The 25,572-nt window shown below is 40.0% G+C and overlaps 1 protein-coding gene across 1 annotated transcript in view; it reads left to right on the top strand.

Annotated features, from left to right (window-relative positions):
• The window catches only part of PIK3C2A (phosphatidylinositol-4-phosphate 3-kinase catalytic subunit type 2 alpha), a 98,755-nt gene that overhangs the window by 22,415 nt on the left and 50,768 nt on the right, over window positions 1-25,572 (top strand). The window contains 7 exon segments of the mRNA XM_032799235.2: window positions 7,637-7,737; window positions 11,328-11,485; window positions 13,179-13,299; window positions 15,407-15,518; window positions 16,715-16,794; window positions 16,935-16,998; window positions 22,671-22,814. Of these exon segments, the coding sequence (XP_032655126.1) occupies window positions 7,637-7,737; window positions 11,328-11,485; window positions 13,179-13,299; window positions 15,407-15,518; window positions 16,715-16,794; window positions 16,935-16,998; window positions 22,671-22,814 (780 nt within the window).

Consider the following 25,572-nt stretch of genomic DNA (forward strand, 5'->3'; position numbering starts at 1 on the left):
ATGAAACACTTATACTTAAGCTATGCTGTGATATTAAATTCAAGTGTTTTTCCTTATTTGCAGTTTACATGATATGAATTGAACCTTTATCATGGGTTTGCCTTCCTCTTTGTATGCTAACTTCCTGTTTCCTTGTGTGTGATTTGGTATTGTGTGTTGCTGACTTGATCACCTAACTTCAAAGAAGCTGTTCTGGATTGCTGAGTTACTTAGAGATCATTACCTTGAAGTCCAGTCCTCTTTTAAAAAAAAAAAAAAAAAAAATGTTAAAAGTAGTTGCAAGTGTTGCACCTGCAACCAAGTCCACGTTCCAGTTTGTGATTTCTTTACAGTCTTTGTCCAATTTCCTTAAATTTTACATAGAAACAGGGATTAGTAAAGTCCCAAACAGTGGAACTGACTATAATGCTATTAAATGCCCAGAGTAAACTACCAATTTATGTTCAGTTTAGTCTATAACCTTTCAGGTAAATTTAACATTGTCACTAGTAGCTATAGCTGGTTAAAACAAATTTGGCAGAAGTGATTTGTGGTCTCTTTTTTTTTTTTTAAGGTACGAGGCAAACTAATATATAAAATGTTTCCAAACTCAGTTTACAAAATAAACTTTATATAACAACAAAAATAAAACTACTATGGACTTGTTTACATGGCACAGCAACATGAGCTAGAGTGTGAGTGTAAGCACACTAGTGTGCTTAACAAATAACTGGCTTATGTAGACACGATCATGAACTAAAAGTTCCTTAGTGCATATTAACATAATGCCACTTCAGATGGGTCAGTTAGTGCATAACAAATCTAGAAATTACACCCCTCTAGTGCAGATTGTTGCATTGTGTAGACAACCCTAGGAAATGCAATTTTGAGAGCTGTAAACTTTTTGGTCTAGATCAGGTAAGTTTTTGGATCACCATGTTTCTAGTCTGTATGTTAAGTAGTTCATTTAATACATTATGAATTCATACAATCATTTGGTCAGGATTTAATGAGCAGCTGTTACCAGCTGAGCAGGTTACTTAGAAACATGTATAACTCAAGATGCAATATTTGAATATGAATAAATATTAAGTTGACTTCCTGAAGTACTGGCAGCTACTGTTTCTACATGTATTACAGGGGTTTTTCATAGAATTTTAGAACTTGAGGATGCAATGTGAATTACATAACTTATATTTTCAACTGAGCAGTACTGTATACAATGAGGACCTCATCCTCTGCAACAAACGGAACCCCAGACTGATATAATTAACCCAGAGATGTTTACCCAATACCAGAGGTTCCTCTGGTTGTGCAGAGATGACTTTAGCACTTGTCTTCCATGATAACAGGAAAAATAGGGTGTGGTTGAGGGAAAGAGGATGGTGCCAGGATACCCCCTTGCCACTCTTGGCTGTATTCCAGCCCTCTAGGGTGGTGGTTAGCGTAAGTTAGAGCAGATCTGAAACTGTCTCAGCATAGACCTGCAGCAGGATAGTCAATGTAAACATTTATTTTACGTTAGTTTTGTGAATGCATGTATATCCTGACCTGCTTTCTGTACTGATCTGCCTTGCCCCAGTCTTACCAATTTAAAAATGGCTTAGCCCATAATCGATGTAAGTAATTGGAGGCTAGCAGATAAGGCATATAGTAAAATAGTTGAAAGACTGGCATCATGTGCACACTTTTTTCTCATGCTTGTGGAAAGATGACTGGATTAATGTTTCTAAGTTTCACTGAGAAGCATTAATCATTGCTTCCAGCATCAGTTTAGCTTCAATAGCAAAATGTCAGGATTGAGGCAATTCAGGAAACCTTGGATGTGGGAGCCACCTCTAAGGGCCATTTTAATTTAGGTAATCTGAAGTTAGGAGGGGGAGGGAGAGAGATCCACTAATGCACTTTGTATTGAAGTGTGACTGTCAAGCACATTCCTATGTACTTTGTCTTTAAACAGCCATCAGTTGGTAACTTTGTCACACCAGAGATCTAGCAGAGAAATGGTCAAGTTACTGCTTCTAGTTCCTCTCCTTTGTTTTAACTAGTGTACAGGAGAACGATGCTCGCTATGCAATAGCTCCGTATTTTGAGGTGATTTTAGCAATTTTCTGCTAAAATTAATTGGAGTTGTAATTTAAATATCTTGCAGAAAAGTATTAAAAGTAAAATGTAACTAATGAAAACATCCCAAAAGGTAAAACTTTTCNTGTGGGAGCCACCTCTAAGGGCCATTTTAATTTAGGTAATCTGAAGTTAGGAGGGGGAGGGAGAGAGATCCACTAATGCACTTTGTATTGAAGTGTGACTGTCAAGCACATTCCTATGTACTTTGTCTTTAAACAGCCATCAGTTGGTAACTTTGTCACACCAGAGATCTAGCAGAGAAATGGTCAAGTTACTGCTTCTAGTTCCTCTCCTTTGTTTTAACTAGTGTACAGGAGAACGATGCTCGCTATGCAATAGCTCCGTATTTTGAGGTGATTTTAGCAATTTTCTGCTAAAATTAATTGGAGTTGTAATTTAAATATCTTGCAGAAAAGTATTAAAAGTAAAATGTAACTAATGAAAACATCCCAAAAGGTAAAACTTTTCAAAGTAATTTCCATGTTTTAGCGACGGTATAGTACTTCTGAAGTTTAGTATACTTTTTTAAGTATTTCTTTAGATTTACCTTTCAAAGCTTGAAACACGTTTTAAAAAGATATAAGTTACGAGCTGCCCCAGTGTGACTATATGAGTAACCTTTCCCTGCCCACCAATCAATGCATTACACAAGTCTTTCATAGGGCATCCATTCTTCCTAAAAAAAACCTTGAAAAAGATGAGGCTTGCAGAATGTTCTGGGGGAAAAGCAAATGTGCACTGTCCAATCCTGAGTGTATTTGAGTTCCTGAATTGGGTGGCCTTCCATTGTATGCACTGTGTTCACAAATCTAAATGGGGCTGCTAGCTTGGGCACTTCATGTGATTCCACCTGCCTTTACTTTAGAAGGAGAGGCATTGTCTAAGGCTGTGGCAGTGGTTCTCACTGTAAATGTTTATGGCCTGTCACAACCAAGTAAACAGTGTGAGGGTAGAGACCTTGGGGTAGTTTTGGTCGGATCCTGCCCAGTATTCACCCGCACAGTGGCAGCTCAAGTGTTGTGGGGCTGGCTGCACTTGGCTGTCAGCTCTGGGCATTGCAACCTCCAGGATTGCAGCGCCACTCAGGTTTGGCCCGCCCCCCTGACTGGACCAAATTTGTGAGGTGGAGTTGTGACCTGGCTCTTGGAGCTTGAGTGCCGCTCACTTAAATTTGGCCTACCCAGACACCTGTTGTCATGGTGGCTGGGCCAAACCTGAGTGGTGTTGGGACCCCAGAGGTTGCAGTTGGGAATGTAAATGCTTAACTGGTAAGCATTAGGCTTACCATTAACCGACCTTAACTGGTAACCCTGCGCATGCCAGCCAGAGCAGCCCCAGCCCTGGTGGCCCCATGCCAGCCAGAGGGACCCCAGCCACACTGGGACGGCCTCAGTTAAACAATATAATTTTAATCATTTAACCAGTTAACTTTCTTAAACAATATTTACATCCCTAGTTGCAGTGCCTGGATCAGGGAGGCGAGCCCAGCCAGCCCTGTGGGACAGGAACTGCACACGACCCTTGGAAACATTCTGGTGACCCAATTTGGGGTTCTGACCAATGAATTGAGAAACCCTGGTCTAAAGTGCACAAGACCACAGTACCTTGTTAGATGAAACTTCCAACTGGTCTTTGTGTTCAGTCCTTTGAATCTGGAGAATTGGAACTCCCTTCAAGGGATCTCAGACACAAATAATCTTCCCACCCTTGCAAATCTTATTGCTTGGTTGGGGAGAGTGGCCAAAAACATCATGGCATTGGAATTATTATTGAGATATAAAGACTGAGGCCAATACCTCTGCCTTTACATGCCCTCAGCTACCAACAAATAAGGAAGAAAGTTTTGAAGTCTGAATTGCTGATTGCAGTCAACCATCATTCTTTATGGTCAGATTTCAGATGAGTCATTTTGAACGTTTTTCCTTCACTGAGATCTAGTTTAATGACACCTACAGTGCCCTTTAACATAGCTAGTCACCCACAGTCTTCTCACTGTAACTCAAATCAGAAAGGATCCTAAAAAGCAGAGGAGTAGTCTTATTACCCTCCACATTGGATTTAAAAGATGCACTACTCCGAAGGAAAAATGTTTGAATGCCTTGATATGAGACACAAGAAATAGGACCAGTAATTGCAAGTGAAACAACAAATTCAAATTACCAGTGCTTCCTTCAGAGAATCAAATCTCTTATCTTGCTGAAAACTCTGATAGCAAATTGGTATAGTTGCAGGTTACGACACTTGATATCCGAAAAGCTGCTTTCGCCATTAAAATAAAGCCAGCGGAGATAGGTATTTTGCAGTTTTTACTACAGTATAATTTAGCACTTCTTTAGAAGTCTGTCTTGTCTTTGGTGCCATAGCACTTCTGGATATTTCAGTTTTGAAATATCAAAGGTTGGCTTTACACACACTCAATAACGTGAATAAAAATTCCTTACTATATAATAAACAGTATATTGCATCCACAGAAGCATAGATGCTTACAGGTAATGCCGAAATACACTGATAACAGTAACCCACCAGTTCAAAGTTGATTAAACAGGGCCAGTTTGTTTGTGTGGTAAGTAACACGCACAGTTGAATGAAGAGCAAATGCCAATTGTGCATGTCTCTTCATAGTGGTTTTTTTGCACGAAGTAGAACATTTTTCTGCTATGGCATGGCTATATGACAAAACTGTGCCTAAATTGGAATCAAATGCATGATTAAAATAACTGGTTCAAAAATGCTACAGTGGTAGAAGGCTCTAAAGCTAAAATCCTAATAAAATGTGTAACTTCAACATAATCCATATTTATACATACGATAGCTTTGTATTTAAATAGCTTCATCTAGTATAACAGATGTACATTTTTGCCAAGAGATGAACTTGAGATTTTTATAGCGTTCACTAATAGCAGCTGTTGAAATGTTTGTGCAGGTTTACATGAAAACATTGCACTGATTTCTGAAATAAACTCACTTGTTTCTTATTCAGTCTACTACCACAAAAGGTACTTGTATTTTAGACCTTAGAAGGTTAAAGTAGAAGTCCTAAAATTGGAACTATATATATGGTTAAACATTCCCATTGAGAACTGAACAGTAACCTTTCAGCTTCTTCAGGAGTAACTATAGATAGTCAATTTCTTCTCTTTCCGTTGCCTGGAGTATTGAGAAGAGGGCAAACAGTTTCCTCTGTATCCCCATAAATGGTTTTTTCCTGTCTACTTATGAGATAGTGTCTGGTCAAGAGTTGTTCTTACTAGCACAATTCTTAAATTCCCAGTGACCTGTTTACATCAGGTCATCCAATATTTCTATTGCTTGACCAGAACTGGTGTCAATAACACCTCACCTCAGGCTGGAGCAGTGTTGCCACCCTCCTTAGCCTGAAGGCTGAACATATTTCTAAAAGGTCAAGGGGCCTAAATTAGTATTTGAGGGGGCAGATTCCTTGCCTTTCTGTTCCATTTATGCTATTTAACCAGTCTGAGGGGAAACTTATGTCATCCCAAAATTCCCCTTCAGGAAGTCCTAGTAACTGTAGTGTTAACATACCCTTGATGCAGAAGGGTATGTTAACTCAGGCAAGGAAGAGGGAGTGCTAGAGCATCTTTCTTCTGCTGGGGACAGCCAAAGAATGTCCTTCTGAGGAGACTGTCCACTAGAACGTCCCCAAACTGTTGGGTCAGAGAAGCAGAAATCTTTAACTGGTGGATTCTAAGCTTCTTTCTTCCCCCCAGGCCTCTGTGTGGGAAGGAAGCCATCGTTTGCTGCTTGATGCTTGAGTAGGCTCAGGCATAATTAAAGCTTCTATCATGTGCTTCCTGGGGCTCCCACAGTGTCACAGGGGAGCAGGCAGTGGAGCAAGCCACGGCTGCTGCATTGTTTTTCCCCAAGATGTAGTGCAGGGGTGGGCAAAACTTTTTTTTTTTTTTTTTTTTTTTTTTTTTTTTTGTTTTTGGCCTGAGGGCCTCATTGGGTTTTGGAAATTGTAATGAGGGCTGGTTAGGGGAGGAGTGTGGCTTGCCCTGCCTCCTATCCCCACACACCTGCTTCTAGCCCCCTGATGGCCCCCTGGACTGGCCCATCCATCCCCACCCCCTGTCCCCAGTCCACCCCCAGAGCCTCTGCCCTGTCCAACCGCCCCTGGAACCTCCACCCATGACTGCCCCCTGCCACCCCATCCAACCCCCCTACTTCCTGACTGCCCTCCCCAGGGCCCTGACTCCTATTCACACCCCTGACCCCCATGCCAAACTCCCCTGCCCTATGTGCAACCCCCGCTCCATGCCCCCTTACCGTGCTGCTTGGGGCACCAGTAGCTGATGGAGCTGCAGCTGCGCCGCCCGGCTGGAGCCAGCCACATACCGCGCATTGGGCTGGTGGCAGAGCAAAGGGAGGTTGCAGGGGAGGGGCTCCCGGGGCAGGAGCTCAGGGGCTGGGTAGGAGGGTTCCGTGGGCTGTAGTTTGCCCACCTCTGATGTAGCGTGTGTCCCAGTGTGAGAACTATTGAACTGGGAAGAGACAGCAGTTGCTCAAGGTATTGCTGGCTTGCATCTGGGCTGCAGTGGTGCTTCTTAGTAATGGGGCTGATTCAAACACTTCAATTTAAAAATTGCTGGAAATAAATCAGAATCCTCTGAACACAGTTGCACTCAAAGACTGCAGTGTGAAGTCTCAGGGGTCACAGGGAGAGCACTACTAGAGCTCATACAGAATGCTGAAAGTTACTGATTTGTGACGAGTGCCATTCTTCTTACAGCCATTATTCAATTCATTCTGCCCTCTGACCAGGTGGAAGTTGTACCATGTCATAAAACAGAGAATAGACCTAATGTCCTCTCTTAGCATTCCCCTAATAAAATGGGGTAGAAAGTACAAGACTGACTATCTTTGTGTGCATGCAGTGTCTGCTACATTTACTTAGGCCTGGCCTACACTGAGGGGGGAATCAATCTACGATACACACCTTCAGCTACAAGAATAGCTGAAGTAGACATATCTTAGATTGACTTAGAATCTCTCACTTTGCATCCTCACAGCGTGAGATCGATGGCTGCTGCTCCTCCGTCGACTCCACTTCCACCTCTTGCCGTGGTGGAGTTCCGGAGTCGATGGCAGAGCGATTGGGGATTTATTTTATCCACATCTACACTAAACATGATAAATCGATCCCCGATAGATCAGTCACTACCCACCAATCTGGCGGGTAGTGCATTTGGAGAGTTAGCTGTCTCATATCTTGGCTATAAACAGCTATCTAAGCCAGATTCCATGCTTCCATTAGTGTTGCCTTTCCAATTTGCTAATGTTGCAAAGAATCAGTTCTGATAATTTAAATTGATACAAAACCAAGTCAATCATAACAGAAACATTGATTTTCTTATTACATATGTTTGCTAATATCTGTAAATTCACATTTCATGTAGCTGAAATCTAGTTGGGACGCAACGTTGCTTTGAGGTTTGACTAGTGATCTGAAGATTTATGGGAGTATGTTTTCAACCAGTTTAAAGTTTTGTTTTATCCTTTTTAACTGTAGCAAGACAATGGGACCACTAGCCTGACAACAGAAAATGCACTTCTCCAAGATATTGAAGGGCGGAATCAAGAGCTGGCAGCTTTTTGTCAAGCAGTTACCAAGTAAGCAGTTACTGATTGCAAATTAATTCTCAAATAATTAAATGGTGGTGTTTGTCCTGAGGATGGAAATAAATATCAAAGTTCAAATACCATGAACTTCCAGTAATGCTCACAGAACTAGCCCTGCACATTTTGCTGCATTAGGCAAACTTTAGTATGTTTTTCTCCTCACATCAGTCTGTTCTGTCCAACCCCTTTTCCTTTCTTTCGTTGGCACATATTGTAACATTTTTGGCATTGTTTTCTGTTTAGTAAATGTCTCTTGCCTGCTCTTTTCTTTTTGATCTACTGATATGACTGACTGTATTCACTTCCTGTCTTTTCCTGTTCCCCTACACAAGTTTTTCTAAAATACGGGGTTTTTCTTTTCCTTCTTTCTCTCCTTTTCTATTCCTTTTTCACTTGGTTTTTCAATCTCTTCTCGAAGTTCTTAATTCTTACCTCTTCCCGATCAGTTCCTCCCTTCTCACCCTGCCAACAAGCCCTGTCTCTACACTTGAAATGCATTCAGTCATTGTCGTTGTCCCCTGGCCCCAACTCCAGACACACAGGCTGCTGCCACCTCCTTCAGACAGGCCTAAACTTCTTCTTGAGGAAAGATGTCCTCGGCCTTTGCCCTCCCCAGGCAAGAGACCTGAAATCCAGGCTGACTGCAATGAACAAACCTCAACTTGTTCTCTAATCTAGTCTCTCACCAGGGAGAATGAGTTGTCTATTAATTTCTGTTTATTACTGGTATTGAAGAAAGAGGTATCTGGGAGCAGGGAGATTCTGCTCAAGGGGAGCAGAATGGAATATTACTCTTCAGAGCAGGAACTGCTTTCTTTTGAATTTGGAAAGCACCTAGCGCATTCTGGGTGCTATTTTAATAACAGTGTAAGATTTTTCTGTATATTTAAATACACTAAAATTAGGAATATTTAGTCTAAAGGAAATTTAAGACCTAAAAAGTAATGAATGAGATAAAGGTTGTCGGTTGCTATCATTTACTCCTTCTCCAAATACAAAAAGGGGCTATACCTTTATTTCATTGGGTAACTTTGTATTCTTTCTTCAGTTTTGTTTACACAACTCATAATTAACCTGTGGAACTCACTGCTACAAGATAGAGGCAATTTTTTTGAGTATTGGATAGGAATAAGAATATTTGTTTTAAAATGTTATAATTAAATATATCCGCTTCAAGACTTAAACCACTAACAGCCCTTCTGTAGACTGCCATATAAGGGATTTCCATTTTTCTCTGAAGCATTTGTTCTTAGTCACTGTCAGGATACTTAACTACACAGGTAGGATACGTGCTAGATAGACCAGTATAATTCCTCTGATCCTAATTTCCTATAACATTGCTGTAATGTCAGCAAAAAGTTAGTGACTTTAAATATTCTGCCTAATTCTTAATAGCATTTTTTGGTAGCTGCTTTTTACTGAAAATAAAGTTTACTTCTGAGAACATTTTCTAAGATGGTGGGGGTGGGGGGGAATTACATGTACCTGTCTTCATTAGCAATTTGGTTTACAAGACTTAAACAGATGCGCTCCCTTCTTCCTCAGGTTTTTTTGCCCTTAGTTATCTCCTTTTTTTGCTTCTTTATGTAAATTTCCGTTTTTGAAATAACACTACTCTACAGCCAAAATGCTTCTGAAATAAATATAGTTCAAATTTGATATTCTGTCACTGAGAATGAAATGATGCTTAAAATTGTTAATTGCTCTAGTCTAGTTGTTGGGCTCCAGACCACAGCAGTGGAATCTCCTGGCAGTGGTGATAGGGTTCCATGTTCATGACCGTCAAAGGATCTTGTCCCATTCTTCTTCATGGAGTGATCTTGTAGCCTACAACAACATCGATGGTGTGATTGCAGCCCTCAACATCGTTCACGATCCAGAGTGGTGGAGACTGTTCATGTTCATCGAAGACGAGTCTTAAAGCTGTTTTGCTGCATAATTGCAATATTTTGCATCAATTCCGTTGTCATGCAGTCTCATGAAGGAAACCTATGACAACACTGAAACAACTTTTGAGATGCATAAACTATGACCAACATCAGTGGAGCTTTGTGGCGATTTGAAGGTTGTTTCTCTTGCTTGTCTGCAGACTGGATACACAATACTGCTGTTTCTCTGCAAATGGATAGTCGTGCAAGAGATTTCCATACATGAAGAAAGATTGGCACTCTGACAGTCATTGGAGCCTGGAGGAAAGTGTTCAGCATCCACAGTTGTTGAATCAAGGAAGATTTTGTTACCATCCTTACACATCAAGCTGGTCTGATGAAGAACTTTGTCAAGGCCATTGACAAAACAAAGCAGCTTCAAGTACCTCCGTGGAAAATTTCCAAGTTAAGTGAAGCTAAGATAAAGGAAGGTGTCTTTGTTGGTCCTCGGATTTTGAACTTCTTCGAGATGATGCATTTGACCATGCACTGTGTGGCAAGGAAAGACAGCTTGAAAGCCTTCCAGTTAGTGGCATAAATTTTCTCGGAAACAAAGCAGACAACTACAGGTTGTTGGTGGACCCTCCTCAGGCATACAAAAGCCTTTGGGCAACATGTCACTAAAAATACATTTTTGCACTCTCATCTGATTTTTTTTTTTTCCACAACTGCGGAGCATGAGCGATGAGCACGGTGAGCGATTTCACCAGGACATTGCAAAATGGAGAAACGCTATCGGGCAATGGAGCCCACAATGCTGCAGACTATTGCTGGACAGTGACAAGGATGCTCCATTTAATGAATACAAGAGAACAAGCCAGAAGTGCCGAGTAGACACTGAATAGACTAACTATTACATAAGTTTTTTGCCTTTGTTTCCTAATAATTTTATTTATATAACCCTTTTTGCTGATTTTAAAGTGTTACATAAACCGGACAGGTGAAATGATTATCATGTAAAGCACATAACACATGAAAAGCCCTAGGTTTACAATTTATGATTTAAACTGTACTATCTACACATGACATAACATAAAATATAAAAACTTAAATATCTTAAACAGTAGCCAATCAGTTGTTTTAATTGTCATATTTGAATTCAGCACATCAAAATACATAATAAATACCACATTTTATCTCTGAAGCAGACGACTTCTCAAAAATTGTAGACCAGCGTGATCAGATTTGAACAGTATACATCAGCAGTGCCCAAAGACTAAACATTTTAGAGTGCTCTGAGGACTTGTATTTCAAAAGTATTGGATTTTTTTAACTATGAAAATTAGTTGTCTTATGCAGGTGCTACAGTATAGTTTGCTGTCTTAAATTGTAACTTAAAGTTAAACATGGAAATTCAGAACATCATGCAAATATCAAGATAATGGGTATCAATGAGCTTTACATGTGAAAGTAATCTCTTGCTCCAGCCTACACACTAATTTTAAACTAGTTGCTCATCTGTTTTGTTATGCGCAGTCTTGGGGTGCAAAGAGCAGACAAGTCAAATGTTTCTGAATCTACAGCTTAAATTAAGAGAGAAGCATTTTCAACTTGGCCTTTGGTACTACTTTCAGACAAGTCCATTGCAGTGCATGACAGACAAGGGACTTATACATAGAATATTTCATTAACTAAAACCCTCTTTGTTTACAGATTGAGGACCAACTTTCCCTATAACAATCAGCACACAAATCCAGGCTTTGTGCTGAGTCCAGTCATGCTGCAAAGAAATATAAATGGGGAGAATGCCAGTATCAAGGTTTCTATAGAAATTGAAGGATTCCAACAGCCAGTAATATTTACATGTGATGGTAAGTGTTTCCATTTTATAGTTCACAGTTCATTTTTGTAGTTCAACGGATTACTAATTTATTTTAATGTTACTTATTCATTTGAATTTAAGTGACTTCTGAAAGTCTTAATTATAATTATAGAGATGGCGCACTCGTTCCAAACCTTACTTTTTTGGTGCTTACTGCCTTTTCATGGACAGGTTTTTTCCTTTTGGACTTTACTCATCCTAGTTGTTAACTTAAATTTTATTGATTTATTTATTTATTCAAATGTGTTTGAAAACACTGAAAAAGCTATTCAGACTTCCCTCAGAGCTGTTTGAGGCTGTCTAAAGGGTCAGATAGACATCCTTGCATAATGTAATATTCTGCTCACACTTCAAAAGTTATTTTTGTGGTTATAAGGGCTAGAGATTTTGGACTTAAATGAATCATTTAGGTTTTGAAGCACATGATGGCAGTCATCAAAAAAGTATGGATTCAGCAAGACCCTTGCAAATCAGCCCAATTCAATCACAAACAATGCTCTGGGAATTAAGACCTAACCTGTCTTGAAGGCAGCAAAGATTATGTCCCAAGACTGCACGATATATTAAAACTCAGCCGTAAATGTGGGTATTAACTTTTTTAGCAATCCTCGGTAAGGAAGTTAGGTGACAACTGCTGTTATCGGTCCTACCTGAGCAAGCAGGAAATACTGAATGGCATGTGGAAGGAAAGAATCTGGGGAGATAAGAATCTTTTCTCTGAGGGGTTAATTATCTCATAGGCAGCAAGTTTAAAACAAATAAAAGGAAGTTCTTCACGTAGCGCACAGTCAACTTGTGGAACTCTTTACCTGAGGAGGTTGTGAAGGCTAGGACTATAACAGCTTTTAAAAGAGAACTAGATAAATTCATGGAGTTTAAATCCATAAATGGCTATTAGCCAGGATGGGTAAGGAATGGTGTCCCTGGCCTCTGTTTGTCAGAGGATGGAGATGGATGGCAGGAGAGAGATCACTTGATCGTTGCCTGTCAGGTTCACTCCCTCTGGGGCACCTGGCATTGGCCACTGTCGGTAGACAGATACTGGGCTAGATGGACCTCTGGTCTGACCCGGTACGGCCGTTCTTATGTTCATAAGAAAATGGGTGTCAGAGCACTCCCCTGGTGTTCTACTCTGCAGTAGCTGAAACTGTAGACGCCTAGAATTTTTACATCCTTCACAAATGCCAAACTACACTGCTGTTGTAGCTGCTACATTAGGCAACTCAGAATGAGAACATATGGAACCTCAATTTCCTGTATTGGTTTCCACCAGCATATGGATATTTCCACTGTGAATAATAGACTCTTCTGTGAGATATGAGAGATCGGGTACTTCCTTTGCTGTAGAGCAGGGGTTCCCAAACTTGGTTTGCGGCTTGTTCAGAGTAAGCCTCTGGTGAGCGTGAGACACTTTGTTTACCAGGTACAGCTGCTCGCAGCTCCCAGTGGCCACGGTTCGCCATTCTTGGGCAATGGGAGCTGCGGGAAGCAGTGGTTTTCTACATTATCTGTCAGAGCCGTCTCCTGGTCCCTTAGTAACATTTAATTTTCTTCCATTAAAGTTGGGTCTAAACCAGTGTTCCAGTACAATAAGGATTCCTGTTTGAGATGAAAATTACTGTGTGGTGTGTGTTTGGGTTGTGTGTGTTTTTGTTTTTTTTTTGTTTTTTTTTTTTAAACAGTGAGTTCTCCTGTTGAGCTAATAATAATGCAGGCACTTTGCTGGGTACATGATGACTTGAATGAAGTGGACATTAGCAGCTATATCCTGAAAGTCTGTGGTCAAGAAGAAGTTCTACAGAAGTAAGCCAACTTAATTTTTATTAATGTTTTGACTGTCACTCAGTTCAGAACACAGTTGCTAGAAAATCTATCCATTAAATGTGTAAAAGTAAATTCTGCAAAATTTGAATTTAATGAATATTAGAATTTGAATATTACTACTTTTCCTTTGTAATGGGGGGTACAGGGGAGGAAGTGTGTGTGCATAGGTACTATGTCCCTGCAGATTCATAAATCTGAAAACTGGCTTTTCTGTTCTAGCATGTATTAGCCTTTTGTGCTCTACTACATCATATGATGATCAGTTCCCATTTCTATATTCATTCCACTCTCCTCATAAGAGTAATCCTTCAAAAGTTACACTGGTCTTTGAGCTTCTTCTGGCTTGGTTATGGTAGCTGTTGTGTGATGGACTGAAGTGGGGATGACACAGTCCAGGGGAGGCATTTAAAAAGCTATAGAATTTTAAAGTTGCTTGAGTACCACACTCCATTTCAAAATGGTTAAGTACCTCTTTGCCTGTTCAGCAAATAAATGAGACAACATTTTTCTGTCTCAGTATGTCCGCTCTTCCCTGCACTGAATTCACTTTTTAACTTTTATATAAATCACCTTATTTGCCTTTCCAGGGCTAGTTTTCACACTTCAGCTCATATTCATTCTCTTACCTGAACTTCCTGTTTTCTGACCCTTCATTAGAAACTGATGTTGGTGGATAAAGTGCTGATTTAAGCAACAGGCTGTCAGATAAGGGATTTGAACAAAGTTCACACTTGCTTCAAGTTCAGTAAAAGCTAACTTCGGGGTTTGGAAGGTTGCCTTGTAATGAGAATCCTGTTTCCACTAAGGCTGTTTTCACGATCCTAGACTCTGATGAACATCTTGCAAATTGTCATGTGTTGGATCATGGTATAGAAATGGAAGTGTTATCAGTTGTTTTGGGGTTTGTAGCCCCTCCTACTCACATTTAAATAAATAAGTGCTGTGGAGGATTAGACTGAGTTAGGAGGCCTACTCATCAAAATACAAGCTACATTTGCATTCTTCATTGATGGTAGATTCTAGTTACACGTATATATTGTCATTTTGGAAAATTAAGCCAAAACATTTTTTCCTATTCTGCCTTTAACAGGCTTTAGGCCTTTTCCTAAATTGCCTTCTCGCCTCTCTTGAGGCTGTGATATAAGGATCCCCCCCAAGTGACCTTTTTACTTCTGAATGCTCTTTCAGATATGATGGGGAACACATTTGGAAAACTTACGTAGTCATTTCTAATTTATCACAGATAAGTAGTATTTTTGGGCTGTTTTCTGAGTTCATAACCAAGGGAAACACCTCATTGCACAAGAGAAAAGTAGGAGGAAATTTAAACTGGGGGTTAGAGAATCTATGGCATTCTGTGGTGTGACTGAGGTTCTCAAATTCTTCATGGATTTGAAAGAAAAATTCAACAACCAAATTCTCCTTTGTTTCAAGTCTGTGAAAAAGGCTTTGTAACTGGAATTTCTTGCTTCTCTTCGTGGATAAGAATTTTAAAGAGACTTGTATTGTAGGGGATCTGTTTCCTGTTAATATCTGAGCATATGCTGAGATCCCATATCCTGCAAAGTGAGGGAAACTAAGATAACTTGAAAAGTTTCCTAGAAATCTGTCTCTTCCTCATCTAAATCATGTAGTGAATGAGTGCTTGTATGCAGACTTCTAGGGTCTTTGACTATAGTGAGAGAAGAACAGTTTTCAGCTGCTATTCATATGTCAGCAACCTGGTAAATGAATCTGTAGGCACAGAAGGAATTGATTTTTAAATCAGAATTAAGATGTACTCTTAAACACTTTTTTGGAATTGGCAGTTGACCATGCACACTACTGGAATTCTATAAATTCTTAAATTTTAAGATCACCTACATCCTGTGGTAGTCTTAATTCTCTTCAATGGCTGAAAATTCAGATGTTCTGCAGAACTAATGCTGAATCAAAATATTAATGTCTAACCTAGATCTTTGTTGTTTTCAAAGCATTTCTAAAGGATGAGGACTCAGGGCTATCTTGAATATTTGAGTGCAGGTTTAAAAACATTTTTTGCAAATTTTGAAATGGCGGGTAACTACAGTATTCATTCATTTAACAGTAAGCACTGTGTAGGAAGTCATGAATACATTCAGAACTGTCGAAAATGGGATGCAGAGATTAAACTGCAGCTCTTGACCCATAGTGCAGTATGCAGAGATCTAGCACGAACAGTAAGTACAAATTAAACTTCCAGTTATAATAATCCTGACTTTTATATTGCTGAAACTGTATATGTAATGTTGCCATGCTGGAAGGGGAAGGTGGAATATACCTCCAAATGGTAGTTTAAAAAAAAAAGAAAAAAAAAATCCAAAAAGGATTTACAAATCAATGTAATCTCTTAAACCTCTGGATTGGATTTTGAGAGCATAAGAAGAAACAAAGGTTTTTATGGTCTTTATGCTTGCTGACACATTTTAAAGGGGATGGAACTGGTGATCACTTAATGATCTGATTGACACATAACTTTGTAACAGAGTGTAGTTAATGCACAGAGTGTTGTGCTTGACTTTTCTCCTCTGAATAGAGGAAATTTAAATACGTATGGATCACTGTACCACTTTAGACTAACTTTTCAGGTGGGAATTGATATTTGTGTAGGAGTGAGTAAAGATGGGGCTGGTCTTTTTTTTCTACTGTCCTCTTTCTCAGTTAGGAAACCTCCCCACTACTGCTCTCCCACCTGCCCCAACCAAGAAAAAAGCAGTGCTATTGAATAAGTCTGATTACTATTTGCAGAAATTAAGCCAATTACACAAACAGCACCACTTCCACTTGCAGGATTCCACAGAGGGCAGGTCATGAATAACTGAATACTAAACTGGCTCTTATGAAAAGTAAACTCTCTAAGAATCCCTCAAGTCCAATTGTTTTGAGGAAAATCTATTCCAAAATGTCTTGCAATTTTTGGCTTATTTATAGAAGTAAAGAATGGTCATCTGGATAAAGCACACACCAGAAGAGAGATCTGGACTTCTGTGACTCTAGGAAATGGAGGCACAGAGGGATCAATCTGTACTTGCCTACCTTAAAGGGATGTTGAGGTTTCATTTATGTTTTCAAACTGCTTTGAGAACCTCAGATGGAAAATATTTTTGCAGTGGGAGCTGCTGGATGTAATCAGTGGGAATCGCTGGGTGACCAGTATTTCTGAGAATTGAGTGACTTATTTAAGTGCTTTAAATATGGATTTAGCAGCATAACTTTAGGCATCCATTTTTAAATATCTTGGCCCAGTTGCTTTTTATAGTCTTTGCATCTAAAAATATTGTATCTAAAATGCTTGTTTACATTTATAACTTGAATGAAGGGAACCTTTTTTTCATATTAAATACTGACTGAATTACCAATATTTTCTCATTACTAGGACGAAGATGATAGGACACCTACAAATTTAACAAAACACCTCTACAAAACAGAAAAGCCTTTCAGAGAAAATATTTCAAGGTAACTGTGTGTAATTTACAACCTTCATGAACAAGTCATCTTCTGCGAAATTTTAAAACAATTTACTATATTTGCCTTTAGTGAGAAGGTGATATATAGTATGAACTTCCACTTGTACAGTAATTAATCATGTATTCCAGGCATTCTGTTGAAGAGCTCCTAGAAGCTTACCATATTCAAACTGACATGGTTCTTAAAAACGAGGTAAGATACCCTTTTTTCTAGAACAAATTCTCCTTCAAATAGTGCTGTACTAAAGCTTGCATAGGAATGATCTTGTGGTCTTTATATGCGTCTTAACTCAACTTCTTGTATTGAGAGAGTTACAAAAACACTAATGGCATTTAAACCAAGAACTAACAAGGTCTTTCAGTTCTCCATGTTAAAATCAGATCCCAAGTTCTAGGCTTTCAGATCTCCTTTCATGTCTCTCTTCCTCATCACACAACTAAAATAATTGGTCATCTAACCATAAGAGTAAATGGTGTGGTTTTCCAAGCATTGCATGCCAAGTAATTTTATCCCCCAAAGTGCTAAAAATGTATAGCCTAGAGCAGGGGTAGGCAACCTATGGCACGTGTGCAGAAGGCGGCACACAAGCTGATTTTTCAGTGGCACTCACGCTGCCCGGGTCCTAGTCCGGGGAGCTCTGCACTTTAATTTTAAATGAAGCTTCTTAAGCATTTGAAAAACTTTATTCACTTTATATTTAAGACTTATAGAAAGAGAGCGTCTAAAAATGTTAAAATGTGTTATCCGCACGCAAAACCTTAAATCCAAGTGAATAAATGAAGACTCGGCACACCACTTCTGAAAGGTTGCCGACCCCTGGCCTAGAGAAATAAGGGCTATAGACCAGATCTTAATGATTGTATCTCATTGCCAGTTCAGAGAAGACACCTCCTGTTTTAGTCCTTTATGGCTCTTAACATTCCTTAGAGGACAGCCTGACTAAAGAAAAGCAAAATACTCATACTTGCCAACTAGGAAAAACTAAAAATCCTATGAAACTGAAGAAAGTATTTAACTTGGTTATTTAGATGGTCGTTAAAGAATTACTTATTTATAAGAGCAATTTTTTTTCTTAAACTCATCAACTCACTGTAGGGAACAGTCTTGAAACAGGCAACTTAATTAAAATTGAGAGTCTTGTACTTAAATTAAATCTTACTGTTTTGTTTTGTTTACTAAGATTAGACTATGTATTCCTGAAGAGAGAGAAGCTAAACAATCTTTTGCTTAACAGGAGAAACAGTTAGTATCTTAAACGACAATAGTATTTACATATCACCTTAAAATTTAAGGTTATAACTCAAATCTAATCTACTGATAGTGCTTTTACACACTCAGGCCACGTCTACACTATGGGATAATATCGAATTAGCTAAAATCGGTTTTATAAAACTGATATTATAAATTCGATTTTAATGCGGCCAACTAGGCACAGTAATTCGGCATTGTGCGTCCATGGTCGAGGCTAACGTCGATTTCTGAAGCGTTGCATTGTGGGTAGCTCTCGTAGCTATCCCACAGTTTCCGCATTCTCCCCGCCCCTTGGAATTCTGGGTTGAATCATTGTCGCAGGTGGTTTGGGTAAATGTCGTCAGTCATTCCTTCCTCCGGGAAACATCAGCTGACAACCTTTCGTGCTGTTTTCCCTGGATTGCCTGGCAGACGCCATAGCACGGCAACCATGGAGCCGTTCAGCTTTTTTTTTTCCGGCACCGTATGTGTATGGATGCCACGACAGAGAGGCGATACTCCAGCGCTACATAACAGCATTTACTTGCTTTTGCTGATAGCAGAGATGGTTACCAGTCGTTCTGTACCGTCTACTGCGGGAGTAAACTGGCAATGAAATGACGGTTATCTCTCCCCCTCTGTACTGTCCCGCTGCTATCATGAGTGCTCCTGGCTGAAATCGGCCGGGTCGCAATGCAAAAGCAAAAAAGTCAATCCCCCTTATGGGTTTCTAAAAATAGTCATCCTGCTAGAATAAGGGGCAAGTGTATTAAGACGACCAGTGTATCGGAGAGCACAGCTGCTCCGTGTCAGTATCACAGGGGTGCCCTGCAACAACCCCACCAGTTGCTTCCCTTCCCCCAACCTTCCTGGGCTCCCGTGGCAGTGTCCTGCACATTTGTGTCATGAAGTAATAAAGAAGCAGAATAAGAAACACTGATTAGTGACATAAAATGAGGGGGAGGCAGCCTCCTGGCACGATGATAGTCCAGGCAGGACATTAAGCGGTGTGGGGGAGAGGAGCCCAGCATGCTGCTGCTATGACAGTCAGGCAGTACAGAATCTTTTCTTTACACAGGAAAGGGAGGGGGCTGATTGAAGCCTCAGCCCCATGTGCTATGATGAAGTGGTTACTAGCATTCTGTCCTATCTACTGGGAGTGACCAGGAATCATTCCTGTTCTTACCCAGGCGCCCCCATATTCAGTTAAAAAGCATTGGAGCATCAGGGGTTCATGAGGACAGTTACCAGTCCTATTGCACTGTTACCGGGAGGGAGAGAACGCTACTGCTCTTCACTGCTGCAGCATCACGTTACCAGCAGCATTCAGTACACATAGGGTGACATTGAAGAAGTCAAGAAATGATTTCTTTCCCTTTTCTTTCACGTGTGGTGGGGGGAAAGAAACTGAGAGCTATTCCCGAACCAACCAGACACTGTGTTTGAACCTACAGACATTGGGAGCTCAGCCAAGAATGCAAATACTTTTCAGAGACTGCTGTGGACTGTGGGATAGCTGGAGTCCTCAGTACCCCTCCCTCCATCATGAGCGTCCATTTGATTCTTTGGCTTTCCGTTACACTTGTCCATGCAGCGCTGTGTAGCCTGGAGATTTTTTTCAAACGCTTTGGATTTCGTCTTGTAACGGAGCTCTGACTACAACAGATTTGTCTCCCCATAAAGCGATCAGATGCAGATCCTCGTATGGTCCATGCTGGAGCTCCTTTTTGTATTGGGAACTGCATCCACCCGATGCTGATCAGAGCCCACGGGAAGGCAAATGTTATGGGTGGGTAGCAAGCTTCCTTACAATCCGAGGTGAGTGGGAGGGGTCTGCTAAGGGATAATCAGCTGGGCAAGGATTAGTAATTCAAAAAGTTACGTGAGGCTTTCCTGTTTACTCGCCCGCTGCATCCAGTTCGATGCTGGTCCACACACGAGCGGTCAGTGGGTGCACTGTGGGATTACGCCCGGAGCCAATAATGTCCGATTTCCGTCCAACACTAACCGTAATCCGATATGTTAATATCGAATTTAGCGCTACTCCTCTCGTCGGGGAGGAGTACAGAAATCGATTTAAAGAGCTCTTTATATCGATATAAAGGGCGTTGTAGTGTGGATGGGTACAGCGTTAAATCGCTCTTTAAATCGATTTAAACGCGTAGTGTAGACCAGGCCTCAGGCTCACCACTAGTGTTGAATTCTTGGTGGTGATGTCATTGCAATGCTAAACTGGAAGATTATTTCTTCTTGATGCAGCATGGTGGCTTCTTTGCTCTTTGGTGTCTTACCTGTCTTTTTGCTGCTTGTTTGCTAGCTTGAATGAGATGAGGTGGATGAGATGAAGCTAAGAAGAATGCCAAGAGCTAGTATACAAATTCTTGGCTTTCATAGCCTTAAGATCAAAGAGGCATCTCTTTCAGGGGCATGACTGGACCCAAATATATTCCGTTGACAGCTTTATTGGCCCAGTTATATGTGAGGACTTTGGTAGCATATGCATTCTGGGAATGTGTAAGCAACAGGGTTGTAATTCAACTTCATGGTTCTATCAGAATTTAATAAGAGTCAAAATTCCATTTTAAATCCAGATTACAGCTGTTTTTTCTGTTAAAAATATTTCTTAAATTTAAATGATTCTTAGTCTTTAAACTTATCAGTAAATGGTTATCAAAGAAGGTATTGAATTTTCTTCATCTTTGGAGTAATTGTTCTTGCCTTTCTGAGCTTGGTAAACAAGTTGCTTAGGCCTTGCCAGATAACAAATTCCATAAACAATGTAAATACTTTTTATGTTCAAATAGCTAATGTTAACCATTAATAGCAAGGTAAGTGGATTCCATATTTTTCTCTTGCTCTATGGAAGATTTCTAAAAGGCGTTGTCTGCCTTTTTTTCCACCTGTAAAAGCAGGTGTTCCTCTGTGGGATCATAACACTGTGCTGGCTTCCTTCATGGGACCTCCATTTGAGCACTTAGCAACTTGTTCCCTGTCTTTCTCTTTGCCAAAAGACAGTATTATTGTTATATTCACAAGGAGAGTAAGTGAACTGCAGGCCCTAATGGCCTGGCCTCTATACATAGGTTTTTCAAAGTCAAGGTGTCCTTCAGACCACGCCCAAAATTTGTCTAAAGTGGTTTCACAGTTTCACCTTAACCAACCAACCAGTAAACTTACCTGTATCTTTTTCCTAAGCCTTATTTGCATGCAGATGAGCAGCACATTAATTTGTTGGTTGTATGATGATCCTTGGTGTTCTATCTGAAAAGCACTAAACTTTTGTGCATCGCTTCAACTTCATGTCTGAGTGGATCAGAAGAGGGGTCAGGCACACAGATGATTTCCAAATGGATTACATCCTTTATTATGACAGCGTGTGGGCTAGCCCAGACTTCACCTCCCCAGTAGACTCATTCAGTTGATGAGAACCTAGGCAGCTTCAGTCATGTTTCTCAGTGATGTGTCTCTATTGGACACAAGCAGGGCCACTCCCTGGTCTTCCGTGCATACTTTTACCAAACACTATGCTATTACAACTATCTGTAGATCAGATGCAAGCTTTGGACAGGCAGTTCTTCAGTTATTTTAAGTAGACACTGAGCCCCACCTCCTTCCATTATTGCTTGACTCACTTGAGTGAAATACATGTCTGTTATTACTCAAAGAAAAATGATCTACTTATGCTGTAATTGTTCTTTGAGAAGTGGGTGCAGACATGTATTCCATAACCAACTCTCCATCCGTTCTGCATCAGTCTCCAGTTTTGACTTTCAGTGTGAAAGAATAGAGTGGGGTTGGGACAGCACTGCTGATAACTACACCGAGGAGGGGCTGTGAGGGTTCAAAAAGGCATGTGTGCTGCCGTGACGGTTACTACTAAGCCATGTTCTCCAGCATGCACGCATGTGTCTACGTGATCTTCAGTTACATAGTCACTATTCTCACTCTGGTCTCAATCACTGCCCAATTTTGATAGTGGATGAGGCAAGGCTGTAAGAAGCTAGTGTGGAGCACTTCTGTCTCATTGCAAAAAATTTGGTATGTGGTGATTGAGGTAAGGTTTCTGCAGACCATTACCTCAATAAGAAGAGAGGTTAAATAGTGTAAAGTCTGAAGTATGGAGCCACACAATGATGTTAAGTCTGCATTTGAACAGAATCATTGTTTATTCATACTATTCCTCCTTCACATTGAATCACACTCCATTAGAGCCGGTGGATTTACATGAGCTGAAGATTTGGTCCTAATTGTCTCTGTATCATGAAATACAGATGTAAAAGGAAGATATGACTAGAAATCTTGCAAGCTCTTTCTGGGAGGATATATACTAGGATCTATACCAGGCCTGTGATTCATACCTTGGTAAATGAGGCATAAGCAGTTTAGTTCAAGGAAAAATTCTTGACTTGTACTTTATAAGTTGATGTCAACTCATATGATTTCAAAACCATGATTTTTAGTTTAAAAACTTAACTTTTTAGTGGAACTGAGCAGCTATATCTGTAGATAATGTCCAAAACTGTGTGTGTGTGTTTTTTCTGACTGACTTTTTTTTTTTTTGACTGCAGCAGTCTCAATTTGTGCAAACATAATCAAAATTCTTCCTTTCTTTATCTGTGTGCTTTTCTCACTAGAACCAACAGAAAGCAGTAGATCATGTAATCAAGGCTGTAAGAAAAATCTGTTATGCACTGGATGGAGTAGAAACTCAAGCAATAACAAACTCTGTAAAGAAGCTGAGGAGGGCTGTTAATCTCCCAAGGAGTAAAAATCCTGAGGTAAACATGTTTATCATGTGAACTTCAACACATTGTATCAATGGCATTCTGATAAAATACTTCTATCGGTGTTTGTTAAAAAGTTTTAGAGTGGTAGCCATGTTAGTCTGTATCAGCAAAAACAACGAGGAGTCCTTGTGGCACCTTAAAGACTAATAAATTTATTTGGGCATAAGCTTTTGTGGTCCAGCCCTCTAAGGTGCCACAAGGACTCCTCGTTTTTATTAAGAAGTTATTTCAGAAGCAGTGATAACTGAAACCTCCTGCAATATTTCTAAGTAGGTTGATTTTTAAAAAAAAGTTTAAAGGGACACTTCTACCAAATGTGGAAGGCTTGGTTAAAAAATTCCCTCTTCAGTCTGTTCAAAAGAATATTTGAACTTTTGGCATCCTCTATCTAAATGTTTTTTTGAAATTACTCTGAGTAATATTTTCACATATTATATGGGTACAATACAAGAACCTGAGACTGTGCTGCGTGGACTTGTGCATGGCAGTGGGTGCACTAAATTTGAATGAAGCTTTAATGGTTAGTTCATGCCCTCCTGCAGTGATAGGAACTTCTTTCTTATGAGCAATGATCAATGTTCTTGTTTGTAGTGTGTAAACTACCAATTGCACTTCAAAACTCCCATCTTCTCTGAATATTGAGATGCTCCTAAATGATGCAAATTCTCATCCAAAAGCCATCTTAATTGACCAGTTTGTTTCTGTGATGTTGGCTTACTTTTTGACAAGATCTGACTTAGCTTATACCAAAAGGGGATCTTTATTAGAAGGAAAATTGTTTTTTGTCAGAAAGGAGTAAAACTCTACCAAAAACGTAAAAGCCAGAGTTTTGCAGAGCTGTGCCTTTTGCTGTCCCACTGCTAAGATCATACTGGCACCAACCTTCCTGGGTTCACCATTGTGATGGCAGTAGTGTTTGTAAATTGGTTGAGATATATACTTAGATTTCACCAACCAGTTATCAAATGTAAACTTCTCAGGCACTATAACAACCTAAACAGTGAGTCACAGACAGTCCCTTTCAGACTGCTTCTGAAAAGTAAAATTTGGCATGGAAGTGTTGAAAACCTGCATAAAAATGTCTGTATTCCACGGAATGTCACAGGAAAAAAAAAGTTACTCCAAACCTTACTGGATCAGTTTCCAAAATTTCTTTGCTCCATAGCCTAAAAGAAAACTTTTGAAAATGAACGTGGTCTTTAGAATGTAAAAATCCTCACATATAGAGTGTGGAATCATGATCTCATAATAAAAACTTGGTGTACTTCTGTAATCTGTTTTAATATAAAAAAAAAAATCTATTTGTTTCTTGTTGCAATAAATATTTACTTAAATTACCCTTGTTACGGGTAAGTGAAATTCACTTCTGGAGAAGGAAAAAAATTGCATTTAATTGGAATTCTCTAATAGTCTTCATTGAAACTCTACATACAATGTTTAGCAGTTGCCACGAGTCAAGGGGTAACAATAAACAATAGATCTTTGGATAAAAATATGCATATAATCATGTTGTAGTAATGCTTTGTGTGTGTATATAGCACTTGTCGTCCCAGGTTTTCTGAGTGTTTTTATAAATGTGGAGACATGGCAGCCTCTGTGAGTGAAAATATAATTAGCTCTTTTCTGAGAACTGATTTTCCAAACTTTAAGATCTTTGATAACTACAAGATTCTTAGGTTTTATCTATATTTATAATCTAAACTCTTATCTGACTAATTGAGCATATCAGCAACAAATAAGTATATAACAAAATTTTGTGACACTCCTATGAGGTGCATAAGATTCACTTCATCCATGTCTTAAATTTAGCTGTCTATGTGATCATTTATCAGTTATTTAATCATTTATAGTCTTTACCTGATTTAGGACAAGAAGTTAAAAGAAAGTTTTAGTTTAGTGTAGACTAAGGGAGAACTTGCATGGTGAGCGTTTATTGGAGTTGGAATTTGACCAGCATGCCCTCATTCATTTGGTCTAGGCATGTGAATTTCCTGTGCATTTTATTCCCAATTTCTGCAGCCCAGTATCTTCCACCATTCTGGAGGATGCTTGGACTGCTCTCCTATCTCTTGCAGGCAACTCAAGGCCAATCAGTGTGTTTTTGTTCCTTGTGGTCTAGATGTATCCCCTCTGCTCTTCTCAAATCCTCTGCCTCTATAGCAACAGGCAGTGGCAGGGTTTGGTGGGTGGGTGTGTTTTTTGTTTTGTTTTTTTGTTTGCTCTCACCCTTTCTCATATTTTAACACTTCTGCCTAGTTTTTTGGGCAGTGGGATCAATGTTCTCCTGCAGCATTTCTTCTTCTCCCTGGCTTGGTTTAGCCCTCCTTGAGCCTTTGCTGCAGCATTTCCATGCTGTCTCCTCTGCCCCTTCCAGGCATGACAGAGCAGCTGATAAAGCACTGGGTTAAATCCAAACAGTGCTTTATAGGTGAGGCAGCCTTCTCCAGGCTCAGCAGATGTCAAGTTGTGCCCAGCCTTCCATCTCTAACCCTGGGGCTAGGAGTCAAATAGGCAGGTGGGGACCCCTACCCACTGAGGCAGCTGCAACTCTAATGGGGCCAGGAAAGGACTAGTAACCCCAGTGCAGAGCAGGGAGAGGCTCTGAAAGTCAGAAGGACCCTGATCACTCCACTCAGGTAAGTCACAGTGGACCCCTGCTGAACGAAGAGTGGAGGCTTGCAGGACCAGAAGTCCTAGCCTTAAAGTGGGTCCTCAACACCTTGGAGAAAGAATCAAAGCTTCTAGTCAG

The sequence above is a fragment of the Chelonoidis abingdonii genome, chromosome 4 (assembly GCF_003597395.2).
Source record: "Chelonoidis abingdonii isolate Lonesome George chromosome 4, CheloAbing_2.0, whole genome shotgun sequence".
In the NCBI taxonomy this organism is placed as follows: Eukaryota; Metazoa; Chordata; order Testudines; family Testudinidae; genus Chelonoidis; species Chelonoidis abingdonii.